The sequence below is a fragment of the Suricata suricatta genome, chromosome 2, assembly GCF_006229205.1.
Source record: "Suricata suricatta isolate VVHF042 chromosome 2, meerkat_22Aug2017_6uvM2_HiC, whole genome shotgun sequence".
Lineage (NCBI taxonomy): Eukaryota > Metazoa > Chordata > Mammalia > Carnivora > Herpestidae > Suricata > Suricata suricatta.
Window position 1 is genome coordinate 17,558,410 of NC_043701.1, and position 27,898 is coordinate 17,586,307.

At 51.2% G+C, this 27,898-nt stretch overlaps 1 protein-coding gene across 3 annotated transcripts; it reads left to right on the forward strand.

Annotated features, from left to right (window-relative positions):
* Positions 1 to 233: 233 nt before the first annotated feature.
* WDR91 (WD repeat domain 91) lies at positions 234 to 27,898 on the forward strand. 3 transcript variants are annotated; one of them, XM_029923032.1, is made up of 15 exons: positions 234 to 392; positions 2,156 to 2,335; positions 2,894 to 3,101; positions 4,646 to 4,728; positions 5,632 to 5,762; positions 7,102 to 7,267; positions 15,579 to 15,734; positions 17,205 to 17,398; positions 18,081 to 18,231; positions 19,968 to 20,062; positions 20,199 to 20,367; positions 22,377 to 22,485; positions 23,283 to 23,395; positions 24,743 to 24,940; positions 27,261 to 27,898. In XM_029923032.1, the coding sequence occupies exons 1-15, from the start codon at positions 270 to 272 to the stop codon at positions 27,423 to 27,425; spliced, it is 2,241 nt and encodes a 746-aa protein (XP_029778892.1). In that variant the 5' UTR covers positions 234 to 269; the 3' UTR covers positions 27,426 to 27,898. The 3 variants fall into 3 exon arrangements, with proteins under 3 accessions (XP_029778892.1, XP_029778896.1, XP_029778897.1); XM_029923036.1 differs by lacking the exon at positions 234 to 392 and adding an exon at positions 504 to 784; XM_029923037.1 differs by lacking the exons at positions 234 to 392; positions 2,156 to 2,335; positions 2,894 to 3,101 and adding an exon at positions 3,428 to 3,795 and having other exon boundaries at positions 4,649 to 4,728; positions 27,261 to 27,891.

The window sequence follows — 27,898 nt, forward strand, 5'->3', positions numbered from 1 at the left end:
CTCAGATCACAAACCAGGCGCCAGCGACGCCAGAAAACCCAGGCAAGCAATGGGCTTTCCTGCCGCTCTTCCAAGAGGGTGAGGCTGACGGAAGCGGCTGGGCAGGACTGGGGGCGGGGCTGGGGCGGGGCCACGGGCGCGCGGCGCGTGCGGATTGATAGGCGGGCCGCGGCATGACGTACTTGGCGCCCGCGCATGGCCCCGCCCCGCGCGCCCAGGCCCCGCCCCCTCTCTCGACTGCCGCGGTTGCTCTCGGTGCTGGCGCAGCGATGGCGGAGGCCGTGGAGCGCACTGACGAGCTGGTCCGGGAGTACCTGCTATTCCGCGGCTTCACGCACACGCTGCGGCAGCTGGACGCCGAGATCAAGGCGGACAAGGAGAAAGGCTTTCGGGTGAGGGGCCGGCGGGCGCGGCGTGGGCAGAGGCGGCCCCGAGGGAGACCGGAGCGGGTTTCCCCACCCTAGCACTGCCCTCCGGGGCGGGAGTGGCGCTGTCACCGCGCCGGGGGACCGTGGATATCAGCGCGTCTGGCCCTCCGCTTGACACACGAGGAACTGAGGTCCTGAGAGGGAACGTGACTTGCCTGAAGTTGCACAGCGAGTCAGGAGCATCGCTGAGGCTGGAGCCTAGGTGCCCGGACTCCTGGTCCAGGTCTCGGTCCTCCGCTCCAGCCTCCCAGCAGGTGCTGGCCAGTTGGCCAGGATGGAGATAAGGGTTTTAGGAGCTAACAATGGGCAACAGAAACATTCAAAAGTTGGCTTCCGATGTCATTGGGATCGAAGAGGTATGCCGTCCAAAATGTTAACTGAGTTCAGGTACCTTTTGGTGTTCGTTTAAAATGGCTTTGTCGGTGACTTATTGCCAATTTTACCCCTGTGGTTCAGGAGCACCTTGTACGTTTGAAACATTATATTTCCTCTGCTCAGACGTGGTTTTCTGTTGAGAAGTTCTCGGAATTTGTGTGTGATTTGTGTGTTTGCTGACTCTAATTGAGGTTGGGAGGTGAACTGAGAGTCAGTGAGCTAGCAGCAAGAACACTAGGGGAGTTAGGAGACCTGAGGTCTCGTCTTGCCAGGCTAGTGGTACTTAGTGGCAAAAGCAAAGCATTTCAGCACTCCAAGGCTCAGTGTCCTGCTCTGTAAAATGGGGGTGTTTCTGGGACACCTGGGTGGCTCAGTTGGTTAAGAGTCGGACTCTTGATTTCCGCTCAGGTTTTGATCTCAGAGTTGTGGGATTGAGCTCAAGGGCATCCCTGGCATCAGCTGGGTATCCCTGCTGGCTTGTTGTGCTCGCTCTAAAAAATAAAAATATTTAAAAAAATTTAAAAATGGGGATGTTGAATTGGTTTTGGTATCTAAAAGCTTTTACATACTCTGTGCTCTGGTGTGATTTCTCACAAGGAGGTGACTTCTTTAGCTGACACTCTGAGCCACTGGAGGGGCTGTAGTAATACTTCCATGACTTGAAGTAGTCAGTGCTTCTCTCCGTGAGTCTTGGACTCCTGGAATGGTGGATCTGGGAGGAGGATTATGGAGGTTGCCTCTCTCTTTTTTTGTTTTCTGAAATCTTAGGCTGCTGGGACCGCAGAGTTGGAGTAACATTGTCAAGTTGGTTGAGTAAGCCAGACACAGATCCAAGACCTAAAACCAGATCTCCTGCTTCCTGGGCCAGAGTGCTTTTACCCCTGAACTTTCCATGCTTGCTGGGGGGTCAAGTCATGTATCTAACATCAGGAAATAACTCTAAAGCTATTACATTACTATGTTTTGTGGGTTTTGTTTTTTTTTTTACATTTTATTTATTTTTGAGAGACAGAGACATAGCGTGAACAGGGGAGGATCAGAGAGAGAGGGAGACACAGAATCCGAAGCAGGCTCCAGGCTCTGAGCTAGCAGTCAGCACAGAGCCCGACGCGGGGCTCGAACCCACAAACCGTGAGATCATGACCTGAGCGGAAGTCGGACACTCAACGGACTGAGCCCCCCTGGGTGCCCCTGCATTACTATGTTTTGAATGTTTTCTAGATGGCTCACTTAGGAAAAATTCTAATATTCAAAGCCTAAGGAAGAGGAAAAAGGTGTCCTAACTGGGTGCAGTGATGGGGAGATTCCCTCCTGTCCTTCACCACCACCTCTGTCCCATCTTTCTCCACCAGGTGGACAAGATTGTGGACCAGCTGCAACAATTAATGCAGGTGTATGACTTGGCCGCCCTCCGGGAGTACTGGAGTTACCTGGAACGTAGGCTCTTCAGCCGCTTGGAGGATATGTATAGACCCGCCATCAACAAGCTGAAAACCAGCCTGTTCCGCTTTTATCTGGTCTACACCATCCAGGTGCTTGTTAGTTCAGAGATTCCTTGGAGAGAGTTCTTTGATCCCGAAATAGATTTTCTTTTAACGTGTAGGGAGGACTGTCTGTGTTACTCTGGGAAAGAGTGGAACAGTCACAGTGCAAATTATTTTTGACTGTTTTCCTACTTTTTTTTCCTTCTCATGTGTAGATCATCTGACTTGGCTTCCTCATTCCTATTTCCTCTCTTGTTTGAAGCACATAAGCGTGGGTGGTGTTTTAAAGAATGTAAGTAGGTGGGTGAAAACTTGAGGAATAAAGGTTATAGCCTACCCCCGGGGGAATAAGTCACTTCAATTATTTGAAAATCAACCAAGAATTAATTTGTTAGGATGGCATTTATCTTCAGGACTGCAGTTTGGACCAGCTTCGTTGAACTTACAAGGAACTTTGAGAAAAGAGTGATGGCCTTTATTTTACGGAGTTTGTAGACCCCGTTTGGCCACTTACCTGGCAGGCTGATGTCCAGAGGCTAATGAAGAGTCTTCCTTCTGGACTTCTGTCTCTTCCCCCTTCTTGCTACCTCCTCTTTGTCTCGGCAGACAAACAGAAATGACAAGGCTCAAGAGTTCTTTGCAAAGCAGGCCACGGAGCTCCAGAACCAGGCCGAGTGGAAAGATTGGTTTGTTCTGCCCTTCCTGCCATCCCCAGACACCAACCCCACCTTTGCTACGTACTTCTCTCGCCAGTGGGCCGACACCTTCATCGTGTCCCTGCACAACTTCCTGAGCGTGCTGTTCCAGTGCATGCATATCCTTGCAGCTGCCTGGGGCCCGCTGCCTCGTCTGAGGCTGCAGGCAGCGTGATCAGGGGCCGCTGCTCTCCGTGCAGCTGCTGCTTCTACAGAACGTCCGAAGATGGTTGTCGTGTGTTGTGTGAGGGGGCTGGACTGGTTGTGATTATTTTTGTCAGGAGGCCAGGCAATCGTACATCTTTGTCCTGACGCTGCTGCTGAACAGCCGACGTGTGTGAGCAGGGACCGCGGTAGCAGTGGGGCACGGTGCCTGGCCCTGTGAGGAGCCCACGGGGTTGGGGGGGGGGTGCTGAGCAGTGCAGGGCTTGCTGCCGCTTAGGGGAACTGGCCGGCCATGAACACCCTCTCCGTGCGTGCCCTGTGCCCCCGAGGGTGTTACTTGCCTCTGTTGAGATTAGGTAGCAGGTCGGAACTTGGGTTAGAACTTCCTTCCTGTTTTTGCATCTGGGTCACTCTTACAGGGACCTCAGAGTTGCCAGAAAGCAGAGCAGCTTTAGGAGTAGATGTGTGGATGTTTAAAAGAGAGAGACAGAGAGAGAGGGAATATCAATAATTTATAGCCTACCGTGTTTACCGTTTTGTAATGGAAAGCCTGCATTCTTGAGGCCCAGGACATCCCCCATGGCTCATGCTGTCGAGGCTGGAATTCTAGAGCAGGAGAAGGGAGTCCAGTTTGAATGGAGCTGCCTGGTGAGTCACTGGTGAGGCCACTTTGGCCTCTGGGAGGGGCATCTTTTGGTGGAGGTAGGAAAGGTGTCCTTTTCTTTTGTATTGTGGGTCTGAGGGTCAATTCCACTGTTGCTGGGTACAGCTGCCCCCCACCTCCCACCTCCCCTGCTTTTTATCTTGAGGACTTTTGGACTAAACTAGCAGGGGGCTCTGCCCAGTTAGCATTTTGCATGACCCGTGGGCCTTCTAGGGTTTTTCAGTGCAGGACAGTGCCCTGCAAACTGGGTCACACACATTCGACCACAGTTCACGTCCACAGTACGGAGGCCCTGCCTGCTTTGTGCTCCCCGCTGACGGAAGCAGTTTAGGGCTGTTGGGAAAGACCAACCCCCCGACCTAGAATGTGGCTATTCATAACGGTGGCACATGACCGACCAATCTGCAGAAAGCTCTCTCCTCAGTCTAAACCTTAGCCAGGGAGAGGTTCGATCTGGAGAGGGGACAGCCCAGTGGCCGAGCCTTCTGGCTGCTGGGATGGCTTCTAACTGAGTGTCTGTACTGACCTTGCCACAGCTTAGACTGACTGTATAGCCCACTGAGTGCCAGCCCTTTGCTGCTGGTATTTGGGAGAACACGCTTAGGGTTAGGTGTATGTCCTCTCTTTAGGCTGACCAGCCAGATTGGTATGAGGGTCTGTGAGTCTGTCCCTGGCATCAAGGGGAGAGACTTTCCTACAGCTGTGGAGGGCCCACAGGACTGAGTCCGTACTCTGTTCCCTGTGACTCATGTTCAGAGGTTTTGCTGCTGTGTCGAGAGTTTGGGAAGGACTTCTAATCCGTTTTCAGGCAGGCTTTTTCTTAACTTTGTGCACCAGTGCCTGTGATTCTGAACTTCGATGCGGAATGCCAGAGGACCAACCAGGTTCAAGAAGAAAATGAAGTCCTTCGCCAGAAGGTCAGTTCTGAAAGACGCTTGCTTCTTGGGGAAGAACTTCTGCTTTTCATGTGTGAAATTGAGTAGTGGTGGTGGAGGGCTGATTAAAAATAGGAAAGCACTGATCTCAGATGGAAGTGAGCCACCAGAAAGTCAGTATTGGAGATTTGGGGGCCGTTGTCATGTCTGAAAACCAGAGGCCAGGTTCATATTTGGAGTCCCGTGTATAGCACGAACAGCATAGCAATGATAATGAACTTGGAGTGGAGAAGGACCCATGTGCTTTCATGCTTCGTGGCTTTCCCGTGTCTCTTTCATACTGCCAGTCCTTTTCCACACACATCCACATCTGTGTTGTTTACAGCCCAGATACAAATTAATTGTTCTGCTCAGCTCCATGATCCTCTAGGTGTGTAAAAGGATAGAGCCAGTGGACCCGCATTTGCCTTTGCATTTTGTCTGAGGGGCGTTTCTCTGTCCTTGAAGTTAAGGCACCTGTAGGTCATTTTTTCAGAAAAAGATAAGCTGTTTACATTGTGGGTGCGTGTGCCTATGTAATTTTTTTTCAGGCACAAGGTCAAAAATGCTGAGCTCGACTGAAAAAAATTTTCCACGAGAGTTCCAGAACCCGATTTTGTAGATTCCAAAGAGCGAGGCAGGATTGCGTGGAGCTGGTTTTCTCAGTGACTTCAGGAAGAAGCAAGTCAAATGATAAAAAGAAAGAGAGTGGGATTTGTGGACCCCACAAGTTGGTGGTTTCTCACCTCACTGTGGTCAGTTCCCCCGCTCTGCCGTGAGCACAGGGTGAGGTGGGCGCCCTGAGGCCTCTCGCTGCGGTGGAGTGTTGATGGGATGTGTCTCATGCGTCTGGTGGAGGGGAGGGGACGGGAGGTCACCACCTAACTCGTCCCTGCCCCTGTGCAGCTCTTTGCCTTGCAAGCGGAAATCCACCGCCTGAAGAAAGAGGAGCTGCAGCCAGAGGAGGAAGAGGCCTTGGTCCAGCACAAATTGCCTCCTTACGTCTCCAACATGGACCGCCTAGGGGACTCAGAGCTGTGAGTGTGTGCCTGCTCCGGGGGTGGAAGGGCCGCCCCCCTCCCGTGCGTCCCCTCCACGCTCACCTCGCCTCCTTGGCCCTCACTGCTCCTGTGTGAGCTTTCTGAGTGAGGTCCTCTGGCCTTTCGGGCCCCCAGCCTCTGAGCGCGCCCTGAGGGAGGGGCACTGCGCATCCAGATGTGCGCGGCCAGGGTAAACCCACCCAGATGCTGTCGTGAAGCCCTGGGAGGGCTGTGTGTGTTGGAAGGGGTGCCTCATGGATGGAAAGGTTGGCACCCGATGGGCCAGATGCAGCCGGCGGTGGAAGTGTGCTCCCGTCTGAGGGCTTGAAGGGGTAGGCAGATGCGGGGAGCGGTTGTCAAGTAGCTTTAAAATCTGGTTACTTTTCGGGGCGCCCGGGTGGCTCAGTCGGTTGAGCAACTGGCTTCGGCTCAGGTCATGATCTCATGGTTCTTGGGTTTAAGCCCCGCGTCGGGCTCTGTGCTGACAGCTAGCTCAGAGCCTGGAGCCTGTCTTTGGATTCTGTGTCCCCATCTCTCTCTGACCCTCCCCTGTTCACGCTATCTCTCTTTCTCAAAAATAAATAAAAAACATTAGAGAAAAAAGAACAAAAGTGTTTTAAAAATCTGGTTACTTTTCTGCTAGTTAAAGCACAAGTCCCAGCTGACGCTAATAGTGGTAGCCGGTGAAGAACCCGAGGCACAGAGCGGTCACACGGCCATGGTCATGGCCACGGCCACGGCCGGGTGAGTAGGAGGCAGACCCAGGCAGGCGGAATCCACGCCTGCACAAGCCCAAGGGCCGTCCCAGGAGCAGCCGGTCTGGTTTCTGAGCTAGCAGGGTCCGGCAAGCCAAAAACGTAACTTAAACATTTTTACTTTGAGTAAAAAGAAACAGGTGAAGTTCATTTTGTAATATATTTTATTTAGCCCTATATCCAAAACATTTCAACATGTGGTGAATGTAAACAAAGTATCAATGATGAGCGATTTTATACTTTTTTTCACACTAACGCTGGCATCCCGGTGTGCGTTTCACACCTCTGGCACGCCTCCGTCTGGACCAGACGCATTTCAGGCGCACAGTGGCAGCTGTGGCCAGTGGCCCTTGGCCCACACAGCTCCGAGCTTCACCACCGCCTTCCAGAGAACTGCTGCGCGCTTCGCCGTTGTGCCACATAGGCTGCTGGCTCCCTTGGGTACAAGAAATAGTACAGAGGGTAATGTCCCCTTAGAGCACAGGCATGTGCACCTGGTGCGGTCCACAACCCTGGAGGCCTGTGCTCTGGGTGTCTCCAGGTCCCCTCTAGCCCTGTGACGTTTCGCATCTGCTTTCCAGGGCCATGGTGTGCAGCCAGAGGAGCACCTCCCTCTCGCAGTCGCCTCGAGTGGGTTTCCTGTCTTCGTTGCTGCCTCAGAGTAAGAAGAGCCCCTCGAGGCTGTCGCCTGCCCAGAGTCCCTCGCAGGCGCAGAGCTCGGCCAGGAAGGAGCCCTTCAGCAGTCAGGTGAGCACGCAAGGCCTGCCTTTCTGACTCCTTCCTGGAGGCCCCGGCCTCTGACTGTACTTCCAGGCTACGTCAGGTGCAGTCTTGACTGCCTGGTTGTTAGGACGGATTTCCCTGGTATGCTGGTGAGATCCTACCTTCACATCCCCTTCCCTTTCTTCCTCCCTTTTGCCTCTGCCTCACGCATAAGCGATGGCTTTGCAGGATGAGGGCATCGACAAGATGATAGTGGAGGGACCGAGACCCTAAGGAGGGAATCCACTTCACACATCCTCTGCCTCCCATCCCCTCTTCTGGCCAGAATAGCAGGTGTCGTGGGCAGAGTGAGACCATAGGCAGGTGTGTGCTGCTAACCTAGGGTTGAGCCAGGTCACAGCTCCACGTGTAACCCAGAGGGCCCTTCACCCAGCCACTGCCACTGTCTGGCACTGCAGTCCCGTTCCAGCTGTCAGAGGCCTGTGACACCCTGGAGGGGAGTGGGTGCCTGGTGGCGACGAGGAGTGTGCTTTGAATTTCTTCCCTTTTCTCAGAAATTCCTCTGAACTCCTGACGGCTTGTGACTGGGATCTGGTGGCTCAAGGGTGAATTCGAGCCATTCTGGAATTTTGAATTGTAGGTGGTAGAAAGTGGTGTGGAGAGAAAGAGTAGATTGGAGTTACTTCTGAATCAGTGTATTTCTTGTACAAGTTGCTATTCACTGATTCAGCATAGGACTTTTTGTTATTTTTCACTTTTACAGAAGATTGCAAGGGAATTTCTTTTATGCCAGTTCATGTCCCAAACAGCCATGGGTCCCACTGGGTAGTTTTCCAGGCAGAGATGGTCAGGATTCATTGCCTTCTGCAGTGCCTTCCAGATTGACAGCTTGACAGACCCACAGTTACACTTTTTTGCTCGACCAGGGACTCCCTTTCAGTGTATTATTGCTCGTTACAGGTAAGTCAGCTGTCATACTGTCTGCCTCCCTTCTCTACCACCCTTGGCTTGGGAGCAGTTGCAGGTGACACTGCAGGCGGGGAAATGGGGGTGTGACCGGGCCGCCACTGGTACGGCGGGGCTCTCCGCAGCGCTGGGCGGTGGTGTGGCTGCTGAAGTACAGTTGTCAAACAGGACACTGGAGAGGAAAGTGCAGGCTTTCAGCCCGGGCTCCTTGTGTGTCATCCTTGCTCAGACTGCCTCCACTCACCCCGATTTGCTGGGGGTGACGCTAACACGTGTACTAGGGGGTATTTCATCGAATTGCTACAGGACCCCCGGTGTACGCAGGGCCTGGCGGATGGCACATGCCCGCTACATTTCACCAGTGTGAGCTGTGGTAGTGAGGCTGCCCGCCTCCTGGGACCCCCGGCTCAGCTCTGAGACCTGAGGCGCCAGCAGTGCTAAGTGCTCATGCCCTGGCATTCCTGAGGCCTGCGGCAGTCGGAACAATCCTGAGGGTTCCTCTGGCTCTTTTTCTGAATTCCAAACCTGAAAATTAAAAATCCAGTTCTGTGGAATGTGGCCGAGTAAGTTATACTGTTTGCTTTGCGGATCTCTGTCACAGCGCAGTGTTTTCTAAGTGTGACAGATGATGCATGGGGTGTATGGTCTCTTGAAAAATGCAGGAAACCCTAAAAGTCAGTTTCATTAAGTTAAAATGAAAGAAATCACAAGGATGGGTTTTTGGGGTTATGCCTGTGGCTTTGTTCTCTATGAGTTCAGGAAGTAGGTGTCACATGGTTGAGGCTGGAATGAGATTGGAAATTTTTTGTGCAGTTCCTGTTCAAGAGATGAGGGTAAATATTTGTCACTTGCGGCAGTGCCTGGGTGGCTCAGTCAGTTAAGCATCCAACTCTTGATTGCGGCTCGGATAATGATCGCCCAGTTCATGAGTTCAAGCCCAGCAGCGGGCTCTGTGCTGACAGCGTGGAGCCTGCTTGGGATTCTCTTTCTTCTTCTCTCTCTGCCTACCCTGTTCACCCTCTCTTTTTCTCTCTCTCTCAAAAAAAAAAAAAAAAGATTTTGTAATTTGCAGCAACCAGTCCTTGCCTCTAAAATACATTCATGCAAATAGAACTTGGGTCACAGGGTGGCATATTAACAGAGCAAAGATAACTCTCTTTCCATTTCATGAATGGAGGTGATAGATATCTACCGTCTGAAAAATCCAATGGTTGGGTCACTTGTGGCTTTATTAATTTCTTAACTAGACTCAGCATTAATGTTTCAATTAGGGAAATAACTTGAACTTTGAGGTTCAAGAAAATCACAGAATTTTAGAGTTAGAGGAAGCTCAAAGGCCATCTGGCCCCCCTTCCAGTTGTGTAGAGGAGCACATTGCTCCTCTCATTGATTGCTTCCTGTGATGTGGAGCTGACTGCTTATCCATGTGGAGATGTTTGCCTGCAGAAAGCTGTTTGTAGGAACCTCTGTATAGTTATTACTTGCTGATCTTAGCTTTACCCTTCGAGCTACATAGAATAAGGCTTCTTTTGAGGACCCTTGTGTCTTTCCATGCTAAGCACTCACTGTTCATTCTTCTCTCTCCCCTCCACTCTTTTCCTATATGGCGTGATTCTAGACCCCTCACCATCCTGTTCCCTGTCCTCTGTTTTTTAATTCTTCTGTGACAGTTGATATGCCAAAATTGAGTGCACAATTTAAGACTGTGTGCTCTTTTACCAATAGCAAATGCAGTTGTGTGATTGCTTTGTGTGATTTTAATGATGCACAGCTTTTAACCTAGTAGAAAATGACATTGTTTTTTAATAAGCCACGTTGCTTTGTTAGCACATTTGAAGCATGTAGTCTTTTTCTCACTCTTGTCACACCAGAGCCCTCTTTTTTTTTTTTTACTACTAATGAATAAGAAAATTAAAAACATAAGCTGTGTTATTAAATTAGCAATAAATAAAATGATCAGGCTTTCCTATTTTAAATATTATTTATATGCAACATTGTAAGTTTCAGTTTCATCAGCATTTTGCCCACTTGGGATGGGTTGTGGTAACTGCCGTGACTGAAGTGTTCATTCACGGCAATATAGTTGGAAAATACATGGTGATGCACACGCTCTGTTCTTTGATGAGTCTGGAGGCAGATTTTAAGAAACAAGCGGAGGTAACTCTAAAACCACAGCTCCCAACTCTTCTGGGGTCTCCATTACAACAGCGCCTTAGGGAACCTGCCTGCTGTGTCAAACAGCCTGTGATTTTACCCTGTCCTTCCCCTCAGCGCTGTAATTCTACTCCTCCCGCACCCACTCTGGAAGCCTTGGGCCTGCGGTTATTATGGAGATAACCTCTCATTGGCTGTAATGTAAAGAAAGCAAACTTCTGTGTTTGTTAACTCATATTAGCATCAAATTACTTCCTAGCTATGAGCTCTCTGTGACAGCCGCCCTTGGGGCTGTTTCCCCAGATCATGTGGGGATGGAGGAAAAGGGAGCCCTCTTCGATGACTCTTGTTCTATAATTTTATGTATTACGAGGGCCTGTCCTCTGGGTGGCTTTATTTTACTTCAGGTGAGACCAGATTACTGGAACTTGTTTCCTGCCCCATTTGGATGACTGCCTGGTAAACAGTATTCAAGCCAGTGAACATTCTTTCTCCAGAGAGAAATGCTAAGGGGAAATGATAAAACATAGGTTAAAATATCTCTTCTGAACTGTAGGAGGCAGGTAGATTGTGATAGAACATGACAGAATATAATTTGGGCCATTTGGAAAGTACATGAATCTGGTAGTTGAGACTGTTATGAGGTCTGCTCTTTAAACTGTGGATTACCAGTATTATCACAGTAAACATTTATTCGAGTTATGTACATTTGTAGTGAGACACAAGTTTACCGTAACCTACTTAGGAAGGTGTTCTGTGGAGAGCTGCATTCATCAGCTTTTAGCCCATTGCTTTTTGTTGGTGTTGTTCACCCCTCTTTAGTAAATAACTCCTTCAGCAGGATCTGATAGGTCACGTGTAGGTCTGTCGCTCTCTGGCTGTAAACTCTCCTATCAGGAAAAAGGTAGCTCTTGTTAATTCGCTGTGGTGCATTTTGTTCACACCTGCTTGAATGTTCATTTTGGAGTATGGTCCAGCCCTTACCTGATGATCTACCCGGCCCTTTCCTTGCCTTCTCGACTTGGCAAGCTCTGCCTTTGCACTTCTTAATGTTGTATTTTCCATTCTTGCTGGGGAAGCACTACACGTGGCTCTTGCATCAGCTGGGAGAATGTGAAGTCCATCACAAGCCTCTCTGTTCTAGCAGTATGGGCTAATTGAAAGCTCTTAAGAGTTAGCGCTGCAAAGGGAGAAGCCGCCATTTCTCCTGGAGAGTGGGCGAGTAAGGAGAGAAAAAGAGTGCCGCAGAGTACCTGCCCGCCCTCCGTGGCATTTCCCCCTCCTCATCCCCAGGCTGGACCCCCTGGTGGCCGCGTACTTTCAGGGCACAAGTGCAGTATTATGTGGATTCTTTCCCCTTTTCTTCTGAAATATCCAGGCTAACAGTCTCTTGGTCAAGTTGATAAATCTGTCAAAACTGCATAATCATGGTTGCAGGCCTTTTGAGACTTCCTCACTTACCTGGATCCCATTATTTTGGAAAATAGTTGTCAACCTGTGAAACCGGTCTTCCTTCTCCTCCCACTGTGCATGTAGCTAGCTGTAGGGTTGCCAAAGCCGCCTGATATTCAGAAAACATAGCCGCTATTGCCGATTTTTTTAGTCTTTTCTATCAAAGTGCCAGAACTTTTAGAGATAGATTTTAGAGTTCTTTCATCATTTGAGCCCTCTTTTTCTCATGATAAATGTCTTTTTTATCTTTTTGAAAACTGGCTGTTTATTTTATTGATCACTTATGTTGTCTTTTTAGTCTCTTTCTTATTAATTTTCATTCTGATCTTCATTATTTCCTTTTTCTAACTTTGGGTTTCATTTGGTTTTCTAGTTCTTGAGGAGGCTGTTCATTTGAGAGCTTTCTTTTTTCTTAATGTAGGTATTTATTGCTATGAACTTCCCTCTTAGAACTACTTTGGCTGCATCTCATAAGATTTGGTATGTTGTGTTTCCATTTTCATGTATCTCTTTTAATTTTTCTTTTGATTTATTCTTTGATCCATTGATCAGGAACATGTTTAATTGTCACATGTTTGTGACTTTTTAAATTTCCTTCTTGTAATTGATTTGTGGTCTGATACTGTTGTGATGCTTGATACGACTTCAATCTTTTCAAGTTTGTTAAGATTTGTTTTGTGACCTAACATATGATCTGTCCTGGAAATGTTCCATGTGCTTGAGAATAATGTGGATTCTGCTTCTGTTGGATGGAATGTTCTGTGTCTGTCTTTTAAGTCCCTCTGGTCTAATGTATAGTTCAAGCGCAGTGTTTCCTTATTGATTTTCTGTCTGGATGATATTTCTATTGTGGGAAGGCGGGTATTGAAGTCCCTAACTATTACTGCATTGCTGCCTATTTCTCCCTGATGTTTGCTCTATATATTTAGGTGCTCCTCTGTCAATGCATAAGTACTTAGAAGTGTCATATCCTCTGATTGGATGATCCCTTTATCATTACATAATGATCTTTGTCTCTTAACAGTCGTTTGCTTAAAGTCTGTTTTGTCTGATGCAAGTATAGCCCCCCCCCCCCCCCCCGCCGTGGGATTCTTCAGTCTGATTTGCCCTATTGTTCATAGGTATGGGGAGGAATCAATGGATTTGTGTAATGAGGCCTGGCACCCTTGGGTCATGTCCCAGGGAGTGAGTACAACCCCCCTGGGACCATGGGAGGTATGTTATGGTTTCAAAACCTCTTTGTTATCAGTTATCTTGACCACCTCTTACTTCTGGGCAGGTAAGAGAAGTCTTCTTCCCCTTTCTGAGCGGTAGAGTGTCTTCAGTGTTCCATGAACCATGGGTTACTTCTCAGAAATGGCCAGAACTACTGTGAGAAAGGCCTGATAGCTCTGGAATTATGACATTTCTTCTTATCTTTTTTAGTCACTGTCACTTTTTGTGTGTGTGTGCTCTTTTCATGGTATTGCTTTCATTGGATTTCTCAGAGCATGGGGTTCGCTGTCAGATTTGGGCGTGAATTCCACCTCTGTCCAGTTTTCACTATGTGGGCAGTAACTTAAACTAAGTCTCAGTTCCTTGTATTAAGATAATGTCATCATCTCTGTTTTAAGGGGACAGTTATAAAGTTCTTAGGTTTGTTTTTTTTTTTAACGTTTATGTAATTTTGAGAGAGCATGAGGTGAGTCAGGCCTTATGTTGTAAACATCTGCAAGCAACCATGTCTTTGGACAATACAAAAAAATTTATGCAATATACAACCACCTGTCTGGAGACAAAAATGAACATAATACCTGTGTTTGTTTTGGGCCAACCTAATGACTAAGCCAGTTAATGTTAAATATTGAGGTATTTGGAAATGATTACTAGGCAGCCAGAAATTCTTAACAGAAATTGTTGGAAACTCAAGAACCTTTGAGTAAAATAATAAATCAGCAGGAAAGAAGTTGGCATCTTCTGGCCCCTTTTCATAACAAAAGTGATAAAGTCGACCAAGGCTATAGCACACGAATTCAGTAATCCCCACTTTGTTTCCATAGAGAGAAGATTCGCAATCTAGAGCCTTTTTATTTTTATTTATTTATTTTTAATAAAAAAAATATTCTTGAGAGAGAGTGCGAGTGTGAGGAGGGCAGGGGCAGAGAGAGAGGGAGACACAGAATTCGAAGCAGGCTCCAGGCTCCGAACTGTGAGCACAGAGCCTGACACAGGGCTCAAATCCACAAACTGTGAGATCATGACCTGAGCCAAAGTTGGATACTTAACTGCTAAGCCACCCCAGTACCCCAAGTTCTTAGTTCTTATTAGCCTGGTGCTTTGCATATGGTAAACAATGAATAACACATATTGCTGCTATTATTGTTATTGTTGGTTTTCTTCTTAGGTTATTTCTTTTATCTTGACTAAAAACCCTACTTCTCCCAGAATAAGCCAGAAGGTGGAGTCAAATATTTTTTCCTAGAAAAAAGATCTGTTACAAGCAGAAGTTGATACCCCTGGAGATCACCTCAGTCAGAAAAACAGGCATAACAGATACCCTGAAGGTCAGCCCAATTAGGCTCCACATGAACTAATAGTTCTTTAAAACTTCCTTTTTAGTTCTCCTGATGGCTCCAGGATCCCAAAGAGTCTGTGTTAATCATTTTGTTTATTTATTTATTTATTTATTATTTTAAACAAAATTTTAAATAAAATAAATTTTATTTATTTTGAGAGACACAGAGACAGTGTGAGTGGAAGAGGGGCAGTGAGAGAGGGGGAGAGAGAATCCCAAGCAGGCTCTGTGCTGCTGGTGCAGAGCCTGACATGGGGCTTGAACTCATGAAACCGTGAGCTCATGACCTGAAACAAAACCAAGGGTCAGACACTTAACTGACTGAGCCACTCAGGCACCCCTGATTTAGGCACCCATGCACCCCTGTGTTAATCATTTTAAGTTGTTTAGTGTTAACATAAAAAATAACGGGGTGCCTGGGTGGCTCAGTGGGCAAAGCATCTGATCTCAGCCCAGGTCTTGATCTCAGGGCCGTGAGTTCAAGGTCCCTGTTGGGCTCCACACTGGGCATGAAGCCTACTTAAAAAACTAATAGTAAGTAGAAGTAGAAAGTAACAAGTAGACTTTGCTTGAGTTTATACTCTTGACTTATATCTTGTGTGCAAGTGACTTGCCAAGGGGCTGGTCTGAAACCTGAGTGGCTGTTTGCATCCATATCCCTTTGGTAAGAGTGTAAAATAAGGATGTTTTGACCATCACAGTTTGTGGGAATAAGGTTGGGAAAAGCCCAGATAATCTGGAAAGGTAATGTGGTGACAGCTCCTTTTAGAAAGGCTCTAGGGGGACACCTGGGTGGCTCAGTCACTTAAGCGTCTGACTTCAGCTCAGGTCATGATCTCATGGTCTGTGAGTTCAAGCCTGGTGTTGGGCTCTGTGCTAACAGCTCACTAAGCACTGGCCTCCTCCCCCATCCCTAAAGTTAATCGTTCTGACTAGAGGAAGGAGATGTGTGTGTCTGTCTGCAGGTGAGGCTGCAGCGTGCTGGTGACTTACCTCCTATAACAGGGAGAACAGAAAGGAGGGGTCCAGACTGCTTGTGTTCCACTCGACTTGGCCCATAGACTGAGATCGTAGCATTGTGGCCTGGGAGGACCCTTTCCTGGGAGCTGTGGGGTGAAGGAGCCGCTCCCTGGCTTCTGCTCCCCTCTCCCACCCGCCCCCAGTGCAGGCAGCAAGCGATGTGTTACAGCCCGGCCTGTCCCCCTGTAGATGGCGAAGGGAAGGGACCCGGCATGCGGGGCCAAAGATGGGAAGAGCCTGTTCAGCGGACTGGCCTCTGGGGAGTCCAGCTGGTCGCAGCACCGACAGCGGCGCCTGCAGGATCATGGCAAAGAAAGGAAGGAGCTTCTGTCTATGACTTTGCAGGTATGGCTTGGTTTGGCATCACACGAGTGCCTGCAGGGACATTCACGTGCCTACCATTGGGGGCCATGGAAGAAGGGCCGTGCAGAGCCTGCTCGTACTTCTCTTGATCTCTACCTGATACTTTGAGCATGTCAGAGGCTCTTGGAGGCTTGGCAGGAGAGACCTGTTTCTCTTGGTTCAAGCCAGAATCATCCAGTCTTGCTCCTCCACTGCTTCCCTTCCTTCCACGTCCACTGCTGGGACACTGCACTGACACCCGGTGTCATAGTGCAGCCCAGGCTGCTGCCATGCAGGGACCCGGGTCTCCCCTCACCCCTGGATGTGGGCCGGAGTCCACTCTTGGTGGCACTAAAGCTGCTTCACTTTCTGCCCCATACTCCAGACTGAAAGGAAGAGCCCCCGGGTTTACGGGCTAAGTCATCCCCTTGGCCATTTATCTCCTCCTTGGGACCACCTTTAAAAGCCTTGCTGCCGGTTACCAGTCCCGTGCCAGTTCCATTTTGATGGCATAGACCCTGGAGGCTCTGATCTTAGACTGTCATGTCCTGACACTGCAGGATTAAAGACACACCTGAGCTCGGCCACCCCCGGAAGGCACCTGTCCAAGCTCAGAGGTCTCTCTTCCTCTGTTACTTTTGTGCTCTGGAACTGTGGTTTTGCAGCCCTGAGGAGCACTGAGAGGAGCCTCAGGAGCCATGGGGCTGGGGTATGGCCCTGGCTCATGGTGCCTGGCCTGCATTACGTCTGGGCGAATGGGTAGCAGTCATGGCGGCCAGCATTCAGGGCACCCGAGGGTCAGAGCTTAGGGCAGCTGCGGGCGTGCAGGGTGGCAGGGTGTGTCAGGACCCTCTGGGGCCCAGCCTTGTTCTGGTCCTTGTGCTGTCCTGGGGTCTCCCTCTGTGTGCCTGGCCAGTCACCTCAGTCTCTGGTGCCCCCTTGCCAGGAGGAGGTGCTAGTTGGTATAGGGGGATGCTGGTGAGGGGCTAGGCTTGCCTCTGATCTGGCGTCACGTCCAAATCCGGCCCCTTGCCAGCTCTTGGCCTTGGGCAAGTTATTTAACTTCTGCTTTCAGTCTTTAGTTTCCACAGTTGTTAAATGAGGTTAATCATAGGATCTCAGATGGTTTTGGGAAGGATTAAATGTGGTCGCAGAGTGCCTGGCACTGAGCAGGTTCTCACTAATTTATATTGGTGGCCTGTCCTGAGTCCTGTCAGCTGTGACGGGGAGAGGGTGCCCCTGGCTCACTAATCCGCCAGCAGGGTCTCTAGACAGGAGCCATTGGCAGAGCAGGAACCTGCCTCTCCTGGGACAAGCTGGGTGCTGCTCTTGGCATTCAGAGCTCTTTCTCCTGGAGCCTGTACTCACTGAGAGCCCCCCAATGTGCTGGGCTGGCATCCTAGATGTCCTGCAGTGTGTCCCTGAATGTGCAGACCCTTCACAGCTGATTTGTCCCCACTTTGCCTGTCACAGAGTGCAGAGAAGAAGCCGGAAACTAGTGGCCCGGAGGCCGAGCCCTGCCCAGAGCCCCACGTGGAGGTGCTGGAAACACGGACGCGGGCTTCCGCAGCAAGTGCCGAGGGGGGAGCGGCCCGTCCCGAGCAGCCGTTCATCGTGCTGGGGCAGGAGGAGTACGGGGAGCACCACTCCTCCATCATGCACTGCAGGTGGGTGTGGGTCTGGGGGCGAGGCCCGACTGGGGCAGGGGCTGGTCTCCCTGGGAAGCCTGGATTATGAGGCTGTGTGTGCGCAGGTGTGGCAGACTGGAGATGTGCATGGGGGGATGGTCCCTGAAGGACTGTGGCCGTCCCTCCAGAGCCATCGGAGGCTGGACAGCTGCCATGGGTCTGGGCAGCCTCTCTGTCCCTTATAGCTGTGGGACTCCGCATCTCAGGAGCAGGTTACCTTTTATTTGAACTCCCTAAGACTTCATTTTAATTTGCTTTACGTTGGCACTTTTAGGTTAAGTATTTACCTTGTACAAGTTTTTAGTCACACGTGGTAAGAGCTTGACCTTTATGAGAAGCCCTCCCAGAGGGTAGTTTTCAGAGTGGGTGGCCTCCCTGCCCCTGGTGCCGATGGCTCTGGATCCTGGTGGGGGAGGCACTTCCCCTCCCGTTCTGTCCCCCTTGTGTGCCACAGGGCTCCGAACACTATAGGTCCTTTGTAAGCAGTTCCTGGACAAGCAAAGGCATGAATGCTTCTAGAAGTAGTCCACACCCATCCTTGGGGTGTAGGCAGTTTGCAAAACAGTTGAGAAGTCAGCAAAGCCATCATCTGGGTGCTAGCGGAGGCGGGCGGTGGGCTAAGACAAGGGTGGTAACGGCTTCCTTCTCTCCTCTGTCCTAGAGTGGACTGCTCGGGGAGGAGGGTCGCCAGCTTAGACGTGGATGGGGTCATCAAAGTGTGGTCCTTCAATCCCATCATGCAGACCAAGGCGTCCTCCATCTCCAAGTCACCACTGCTCTCTCTGGAGTGGGCCACTAAGCGGGACAGGCTGGTGAGTGACGAGCGGTGCGTGCCTCATCACAGTCTAAGTGAGGAGTGCCCGAGGCCGCCGTCACTGGCTTCAGGCACCGCAGGCTGAGCTGAGGCCCCCAGTCCAGACCCCTGCCTTCTCTCTTCCTGGGAGTCGGGGGACATCCAGACTGTTTGAGCAGGGCTCCTGTTTGGGGGTGGCAGGGAGGCTTTGGATTAGCCAGAATTGCAATCAGATGGCAGTGGGACCTGCGGACGCTCCTGTCAGGCGGTGCGTGTGTCTCCCACCTCCCGCTCTCCCCTGTCAGCTCCTGTCGTGTGTTCCCTCTCTGCCAGCCCTGCACAGATGTTCCCAGCTGCCGCTCTTCCTGCCAAGACCCCTCCCCGGGCCAGGCGCCCTGGGAAGTGGCTTCAGCTGGTAGGGATGGTGTCCTGTTGGGGTCCCCACACATCTACCACAGTGCTGTTAGTACCGGGCTCTTTCCTTCTGGACTTCCATGTCTGAGAGAGGATTTGTCATTGAGGAGGTCAAGTTGATTTATAGTGTTTTCTTTCCTTGTATTATGTTTTGAGCGCAGATGATACAAGTGGCCCTAGGGGCAAACCTCATTGGTTTTTTAAATAATTTTTGACAGCCTGCAGGGATTATCCTTATGCTACTAGGATCTCAGAGCATAGCCTGTACAAGTGTTCATCTGCCAGTGTGAATTTGCGGTCAGAAAATAGGTAGTATTCTTGGGGGACACCCTCAGACCTGCTTCCGGTTCTTTCTTCTGGCAGTACCCATTTTATCTTTGAAGCTTTTTACAAAAAAAAATCACAGATGCCTGAAGGCAAGGGATAGCCTCTTCTATTTTTTCTGGAGGCCTTTACAGGCCCAGAGCCAGAGCTGTCTCCAGACTGTGCAATTGGGGCCTCCCCCGGGCCCGCAGGCAGCTGGTGGTGGCGGGTAGATGGGCAGAGAAGGAAGGACGGGAGTGGCTGACACTTAAATCTGACAGGGAGCGAAGAGCAGAGGGCCTCCTGTGATCAGCCAGCACCTCTCCAGGTACATCTGAGCTGACCCCCTCTCCCAGTTCATAGATGCCTTCTGTAGTTTTCTTTCTGTTCAAGGTCACCTCTAAGGTCTTCAGGTAATTTAAAAAACTTTTTTAAATCATTATTTATTTTTGAGAGAGAGCTGGGGACGGGCAGAGAGAGAGGGAGACACAGAATCCGATGCAGGTTCCAGGCTCTGAACTGTCAGCACAGAGCCTGATGCGGTGCTCGTACTTATGTACCACAAGATCATGACCTGAGCCAAAGCAGATGCCTAACCGACTGAGCCATCCAGGTGCCCCGGTCTTCATGTAGTTTTCTTTTTTTTATGTTTTGATTTTTGAGAGACAGAGACAGCACGAGCAGGGGAGAGTCATAGAGAGAGGGAGACACAGAATCCGAAGCAGGCTCCAGGCTCTGAACTAGCTGTCAACACAGAGCCCGATGCAGGGCTCGAACCCACGAACCATGAGATCATGACCTGACCCGAAGCCAGAAGCCGGACGCCTAACCAACTGAGCCACCCAGGCGCCCTTCTTCATGTAGTTTTTAAGTGAGGCCCATTTTAGCCAGACATCACCTGGTTGCGTGGAGGTGTGTGGAAGCAGGCCTCACCCCTGCAGCCCGCCCTGACCCGCCCCTCACAGGAGTGAGGACCCCACAGTGGTCCTCCCTGACCCCCGTGCTGTGCTTCGCGCCTCCCGCCCCCTCTCGTTCTAGCTCCTGCTGGGCAGTGGTGTGGGGACAGTGCGTCTTTATGACACAGAAGCCAAGAAGAATCTCTGTGAGATCAGCATCAACGATGACATGCCCAGGTGAGCGGGAGGCCGCCGTCACCCCCGCCGTGCTCTGCGGGGTCCGGTTCTGCGCCGGGCCTCTGGGCCCATCCTTGTGGCGGGCCCAGCCCCCGGGGGCAGGCGCAGTGCTGACCCAGGCCCGCGTGCATTGCAGGATCCTGTCTCTCGCGTGCAGCCCCAGCGGGGCCTCTTTCGTCTGTTCGGCCGCGGCTCCGAGCCTCACTTCCCAGCTGGACTTCTCGGCTCCGGACATCGGCAGCAAGGGCACTGATCAGGTTCCCGGCAAGCTGCTGCTGTGGGACACAAAAACCATGAAGCAGCAGGTGCAGGCGGTGCCCCTGTGGGTCTGTCTGGGGTCACACTCCCAGGGAGCGCTCCACGTCTGCTTCCTTGTCCTTCTGATAATAAGCCGCCTCCTCTCTTTGCTTTGTCTCCTCTGATTTTCACTTGTGAGGCAGTTTCAAAGTGCAAGTTGAAAAGTAGTAACACTCCAGTTGGGCAGGTTGCTAGCAACTAAAGTCATTCAGAATTGTGCCCCCAACTTGGAAGTCACACACAGCCTATCAGAGGGACCTCATGGTTTATAAAAATTTGTTTAATTTTGTTTATACTAGAAGGCTTAAAAACTTTTCTGAGCAGTTGTGGTTCAGAACAAAATTGAGAGGAAGGTACAGAGACCTCCCATATGCCCCCCCCCCCGCCCCCACGTAGACGCAGGCGCCCCCTACTGCGTCCCCACCAGAGCATCTGCAGTGACAGTGTAATCCCCTAGAGTTCATAGTTCATCTCAGGACTCAGTCTTGGTGTTGTATGTTCTCGGGGTTTGGACAAATGTATAAGGACAAGTACCCACCCCCACAGTGTCACACAGGCTGTTTCCACTGCCTGAAAATCCTCTGTGCACCCCCGTCCATCCTCCCATGTCCCCCCAAGCCCTGGCAACCGCGGACTGTCTCCACAGCTTTGCGTTTTCCGTGTTACTGTGCGGCTGGGGTCTTAGGGCATTTTCGCATTGCCTCCTTTCGCTTAGAATTAGGCATTCAAGAGGCTTCGTTTTTAGGAGACAGACGTGGACTCTCTTTCTAACTTCCTGTTAGCTTAGGACTGCATAAAAATGACAGCAGCAGCTGGAAGTGGTGAGGACACATGCATGTTCTTGAGAGGTGACAGCCACATGAAATCTGGCTCTTGGGGACACATGGCACCTTCTTCAGGAGCCAAGGACAGTTCCTACCTACAGCAGCCGATTCCTGCAGCCGTGACCCTGAGCCCCTAGAGAGAGAAATGATGTGTAAACTCACACATTTAAAAGGCAGCAATGTTTCTCATTAAAATTAGTTTTGGGATGCAAACATGGCCTGGCCCTTGCCTTGAACGAATGGTTTGCTGATGTCACTGGACATTGGGAAGGGTCCCTGTTCTATAGACGGGCCATGTTCCAAAGGTCCAGTTCACACTTCCCAGCATCTGCCGGTAGAAATAGCGTCTGTTCCCATCAGGCAGTCTCCCCGGAGCTCAGGTTGCAGGGCCACCCTGAGTTCTTGACTGCCAGGCCCTGCCACGTCTGTTCTCCTGCCTGGTCTTCCTCATGCCGCATGTGTCCCACTTAGAAACTGGGTGCCTCTCTGGAGCCATGCTTCTCCCTCCCCCCATGCAGTCAGTCTATGATCACTCAGTCCACTCCCCCTGCAGAGTGTGTCTGCCCACAGCTCTGCACTTCCAGGGACACACCCTGGCCTCGCGCCTGCGACCGTCCCACCGGAGGGAATGGCAGCCCCTGTGGCACGTCACACTGCTCCGTTCTTCCAGATTTCCCACCCACACTGCCCCAGGGCCCTGCACGGTCTGCCCTCCCCGCTTGCCAGCCTTGTGGAGTGTTCTGTGGCCGCAGGCCCTCCCCACATTCTGTCTCCTCTCTAGAGAGTTCTTTTTCCACTCAGTCTGGCAGAAATCTGTCCTTCAGTGTCTCTTAGATGCTTTCCCTTGTACAGTTTAATTAGATCCTTCTTAACCTTGCTCTTTTTCTCAAAGGCTTTTACTGTAATTTTATGTTCATTTGTCTTCAAAGTTGTAATGAACATACAAAAGAATACAGAAGAATAGTGCGATCAGATGTGTATGGATAATGAGAAGAGAAGCTGGAACATGAACACCTCTCTGTTGTCACAGTTTGGAAGTGGAACCTTCAACACTTTTTCTGCTCTCGTGTGCCCTTTCCCATCTCGGTCCCCTCCCCCTGCAGACAGAATCCATCTTGGATTTCGGGTTGTTAGTCTTTTACAATTTTAAATTTAGTTAGTTATGTTTTGTTTTTGTGTTTGTTTGTAACTAGCTCCAGTTCTCCCTGGACCCCGAGCCCATTGCCGTCAACTGCACAGCCTTCAATCACAACGGGAACCTGCTGGTCACGGGCGCGGCCGACGGCGTCATCCGCCTGTTTGGTAAGCGGGTGCGCTCATGGCAGTCCGGCCCCCTCCTTCAGGGTCTCAGAGAAGGGAGTTGGATTTTTAGCGGCTGGACTAGAAGCCACTGCAGAAGCCGAACTCAAGATGCTTGCAAAAGAGGTTAACTTCGGTCCAGGTCTGCTCTTTTCAAAACCTCCGTAACCAGTCACCTTGCATGTGGCAGTGTCGGTGGGCCTGGGGTGCTGGGGCTCAGCAATCCTTGAGTCTGGACTGTTTGATCCGAGTCCTGTGGCCTGAGTGAGCTCCCAGAGGACACGCGAGAGCAGTGCCGTGCTGTCCGCTTGGCACAGTGAGTGCATTCGCCTGGTGAAGGCATTTGAGCGTGTGCATCACTGAAGAGCCCTGAGCCAGGCCTGCCTCCGGAGACTCTGGGTCAGAGTCTGGGAGGGGACTAGGGACTGTGTCTAGCAGATCCCCCAGGCGCCCTGGTGGGAAGTTACCCAGGAAGCGGTGGGAGGCCTCCTGGGAAGGATTTGTGGGTCCCCCTCGGGACTTGTGGGCTCCCCAGAGGAGCTCAGCCTCCGCCCAGGGATTCCTGAACCTCATTTCTGACCCAGTGTAAAAAGCTGCTATTTTACGTTTGTTAAACAGACGATTAATAGCCTGGCCGAGAGAACTAGCAAACTGAAAGGCATCTTTGGCAGGGCTCAGCCCCGCGGTACCTGTAGGTTCCAGGAGGCTCTCTGCCTCCAGAGCAGCCTCTGCCCTTCTGTCACGGGCAGAAGCCTCCCTGGGGCCTGGGCGGGGGTCTTAGCGGCACCTCACTGCCCCAGATATGCAGCAGCACGAGTGCGCCATGAGCTGGAAGGCCCACTGCGGGGAGGTCTACTCCGTGGAGTTCAGTTACGACGAGAACACCGTGTACAGTATCGGCGAGGACGGCAAGGTAGGCGGCAGCGGGACCCGGGTCGGTGACTTCCCTTCCCCTGCCTCAGGCACCGGAGATCACAGAGAGCGCCTGAGAAGCCCGAGGGGGGGATGAGTCTGGACCGTGCCCCGCACAGGCACTGTGGCCGTGGGCCCCTCTCCGCCTCGCCCTGTCCTCTATGTCACGGGGGTACAGCAGTAAGCAGTCTCCTGGGACCGTGTGGGTTTTGAACGAGTTTAGCAGGGGCTGGCGGTTATGAAAGGGGGGAACCCAGCCTCCCTCCTTGTAGCAGAAGTGGCTCTTCCCACTATAGGTGGATTATCGGGGTCCAGATTAGAGCCCAGGCTGTGCTGCGGTGACCTTGGTGGTCGGGCGGTCACAGCATCCTGAGGCCCTGTGGATAGGCGGGGTCAAGAAATATAAAGTAAGCCGCGGATAAAAGTAAAGATAAGTGCCCCGTTGTGTGTTCTTTCTGGAAGGACACATTAGGATCCGTGGAAAGGGGGCTGGAGGCGGGAGGCGGGAAGGCAGAGGCGGGAGGAAGACTTGGTTTTCAGGTGTGCCCTCCTGTGCCTTTGGATTTTATACTCTGCAGCCATAGTATTCATTGAAAACTGTAATTACAGAATAAACTCTTCATTTGAAAGGAAGGGATATTTATTTATTTATTTAAATACATGTACTAACACAGTTATTTAAAAAAAATTTTTTTAATGTCTTTATTTTGAGAGACAGAGAGTGAGTGGGGCCACCCAGGCACCCCAAGGGAAGGGATTTTTAAATTAAAGCTTGACTTCCTGTTTATTTGAGTAGGATTCTCAGTTAAGAGGTGGTCAGATGGCCTGTCTGCGGTGTAGGCTAAAGCATTATATACACTGCAGTGTGTGAAGCTCATAGGTAACTGTACTGCTCATGTTCAGTTGATCACACTGCTGAGACATTGGGAGGGTATTTGGAATTTGTCCTTTTTTTGCTTTTAAGTCAGAAAAATCTGGTTGGGTTGTAACCCTAGAAGCAACAACAACAGTAATAGTAACGATCTCTCGGAGGAGCATCCTCGGCTCCAGAGGCAGGAGTCCAGACAAAGGCTGCTGCCTATCCTTTCCCTCTCCTGGAGGCAGAGGCCAGAGGGCGAGCTCAGGCTCTTATGTGAAGCTGCAGACTCTTTCGAGATGTTCTCTGAAAGACTGTTTAAGTGTGCTGGGAAGAGATGGACTGAGGGGTCATCCACCACCTTTCCTGGCGGGCCGGAGACCCCCCACCTCTGCTCCGGGACCCATCCTACCCCTCCTCCCGGCCCTGGAGCTGGGGAACCATGGCCGGCTCCTGCTGGAAGAGCACTCAGGTGGTGCTTTGTGGTTGCAGTTCATCCAGTGGAACATCCACAAGAGTGGCCTGAAGGTGTCTGAGTACAGCCTCCCCGCCGACGCCACGGGCCCCTTTGTGCTGTCAGGTTACAGCGGCTACAAGCAGGTTCAAGTTCCCCGGGGCCGACTCTTCGCTTTTGACTCGGAGGGAAATTACATGCTGACCTGTTCGGCCACAGGGGGTGTCATCTACAAGGTACCAGGGGAGGAGGGGGCTGTCACGGTGGGCAGGGAGGTGCCCCCCTGGGGGTTGGGCCAGGCTGGGCATGGGCCTCCGTCCCTCTCCCTGCCCTGGGTGGCCCTGGAGAAGCCTCTGACCCCGGAAGGAAAGCTCCTGAGGCCTCTTTGCTGCTGGCCGGGCAAGGGGACAGATCCTCAGATCCAGGTGGGGACAGAGTGTGGCACGCCCGTCCTTTTCTCTACTTGCCCTTTTGCAGATTTTGACCCTTTTCTGCTTTTGTTCCTTGAGAATAATACCTATTATGGAAAACATGAAGAAATAGGGAGAATGGTTGGAAAGAGTGTTGGGTTGGGGGGCCACGCCTCACATAGGCAAGAGCTTCTGTGGTCTGCTTTAGTGCCTCTAATCTGGTATAGATTTATTAGTTTACTGGGGGTCCCATGGGTCGTGGACATTACAGTCCCATGGCCAAAACAGAAATCTGGGGTGTGACTTACCACAGCATGGTGTAAGTTGTCCACTTTGGTTTTGTCCCTCAGTTATACACTTGTTTTAATTCTCATGTCCAAGCTCCTCTGGTTCATGTACTTTTAAAAATATAATGGTATGAAATTATAAACCCCTTCTATTTTACTAATATTATCAACCAGACTAGCGATAAGGGTTGAGTTGTAGCCTAAGCATATGTTTTGGGTAACCACGCAAACTAATTCTGAGCCTCCCTGTTAACTCTTTGCCTGATGGTGGTATTTAGGCTGTAGGGATAGAATCACAGATGGAATGTTCTCGGCTCAGGAGCTCTCCATGCCCTCAGTGCCATGGCTCATCAGTCAGCGGACAGTACGGGTATGGACAGGAATTGTGTGCAGGTGCCGGTCTGGGCGCTGGGGTGTGCACTCGGGGGACGGAGTGCGTTCCTGCTCTCCTGGGACTCACACCCGAAACACCAACACCAGGGACAGGACAGTGTTGGAGTTCTGAGCGGAGGGAGCTGGGCAGGGGCTGAGTCCTCAGGGAAGGCCCCTGGTGGGTTGTGGGGGGCGGTCTGTGGGTTTGAGGCCGGAGGAGAAGACAGGGAGGAAGGCAGGCCTTGGGGCCCCACAGAGGAAAAGCCACGTGAGAGCACTCAGTTGGGGCGGGATGTAAGGGGTCCGGAGGTGTAGTGCCAGGAGCCTTCTGGACTGTTGGCCTGGAGCGGGGCACTGGGAAACCTGGGTTTACCATCAGGGAGGTTCCTCTTTTCCACAGATGATGATGCATCTAGCGGCGCTCGGTCTTCTTAAAATTAGCTCTGTCATTTCTTGTAATTGCTATTGGGAGATGCTATAAAAATATAGCTTTCTGTTTGCAAGCCTAATTGTATTTAATTATTTGAAAATTGAGTTTCAGTTAGGTTATACTTTGCTCTCTGTGTGACTTTGTGTGTATTGTGTGTTTATTTTTAACCATGAGCCTTTGTCACTTGTTATTTGTCCCTATCAGCCATTGTCATTTGCCCTGATCAGCCTTTGTCATTTGTCCCAAATGTCTCCTCTCCTGTCCTCTTGCAGCTGGGTGGGGATGAGAAGGTTCTGGATTTCTGCCTGAGCCTGTGTGGCCACGAAGCCTCTGTGGTCACTGTGGCCTGATGATTCTGCAGTCAGACTTGCTCTCTAACCAGTTAATGGGCCGGAAGATTTCCCTCTGTATAATTTTTGAAATGCCAGTTATGAGCTCTAATTACTTAGGGAATATAATGAACTTTGGATCCTGTTTTTATGATCTTTAAACAACTTATGATTTTTAAGGATGTTTTCTCCATGAAGGCCAGAGACTTCGGTCTCTTACTCGTGGGTGTTACCCGTAGCTGGATTGATCATTGTGCACTGTGCTCCTGGCTTCTGTTCCTCCTGGCCTGCTGACTCTTCATAGCTGTGGGCGTGGTGGGCGAGGGGGGAGCCCTGCGCGTGACCTCGGGCCTGCGTGCGCCAGCGTGCGGGGCGCTGCAGCTCGCGGGGAAGCTAAGCGGCAGACCCACGATGGGATGCTGGGGAGAGGAAACCGTGTAGGAAGAGAGCTGCGGTGGGTGCCAGTCAAAGGGGCAGAGAAGAGTCTCTGGTCTTTGAGAGCACGCGACCTTGTTTCCCCCCTAAGATGAAGGAGTAACTATAGTTGAGATAAGGAAGGTGGTCCTGGCCCAAGAAATTAAACTGAGACCTTCTGGAAAGGCGGGCACGTGTGCCCGGATGCATCCTCAGGTCAGGGTGGCGGCTGCCAGGCTTGAGGCAGTTTGTTGGATAAAGCGGATGTGCTTGAGAATGGTGCCCGCTGACACCTCCTCTCTCCTGTCTTGCAGCTGGGTGGGGAGGAGAAGGTTCTGGAGAGCTGCTTGAGCCTGGGCGGCCACCGAGCCCCTGTGGTCACCGTGGACTGGAGCACTGCCATGGACTGCGGGACGTGCCTCACCGCCTCCATGGATGGCAAGATCAAGCTGACCACCCTCCTGGCTCATAAGCTCTGATGGGGCCGCCCTGGGGCCGCCCGCAGAAGCAGTATTATTCCGGGGGGCGCACGGAGATGGGACAGGGAGCTCGGGGCACTGTCCAGCTGCAGTGACTGGACGGGAGCCACCCAGAGTCTTGGCACGAGTGCCCTAGAGCCCGGCATGTGGGCTGTGCCACAGGCTTGCCCTGGAGCAGGGAGAGCATGGGAAGCAGGCGATGCATCGTGTTGGCTGCTCTCTCTTGGGCTGGGAGAGACTGACAGTATTTTGTATATATTTGCTCATTTTTCATTGTTTTTTTTTATAAAAAGAATGCTGTCCTTGTCACCTGGTATCCCTGGAACGTGTGTGTGCAGCAGAGTGTCTCCCTTCACCCCTTGCCCTTGAAGAGCCAGATGTTCCCGCAGGGAGCCGCAGAGCCTCGGGGGAGGTTTGCTTTGCCTTCAAGGGAGGGTGTTCTCTCTCTCTCTCTCTCTCTCTCTCTCTCTCTC

Excerpts from the sequence above, each read along its gene's own strand:
- WDR91 (XM_029923032.1), top strand. The coding sequence starts at position 270 with ATGGCGGAGGCCGTGGAGCGCACTGACGAGCTGGTCCGGGAGTACCTG. Across the intron at positions 15,735-17,204 it reads TTCTGTCTATGACTTTGCAG|AGTGCAGAGAAGAAGCCGGA; the intron begins GTATGGCTTGGT and ends TGCCTGTCACAG. Across the intron at positions 24,941-27,260 it reads CAGGGGGTGTCATCTACAAG|CTGGGTGGGGAGGAGAAGGT; the intron begins GTACCAGGGGAG and ends CCTGTCTTGCAG.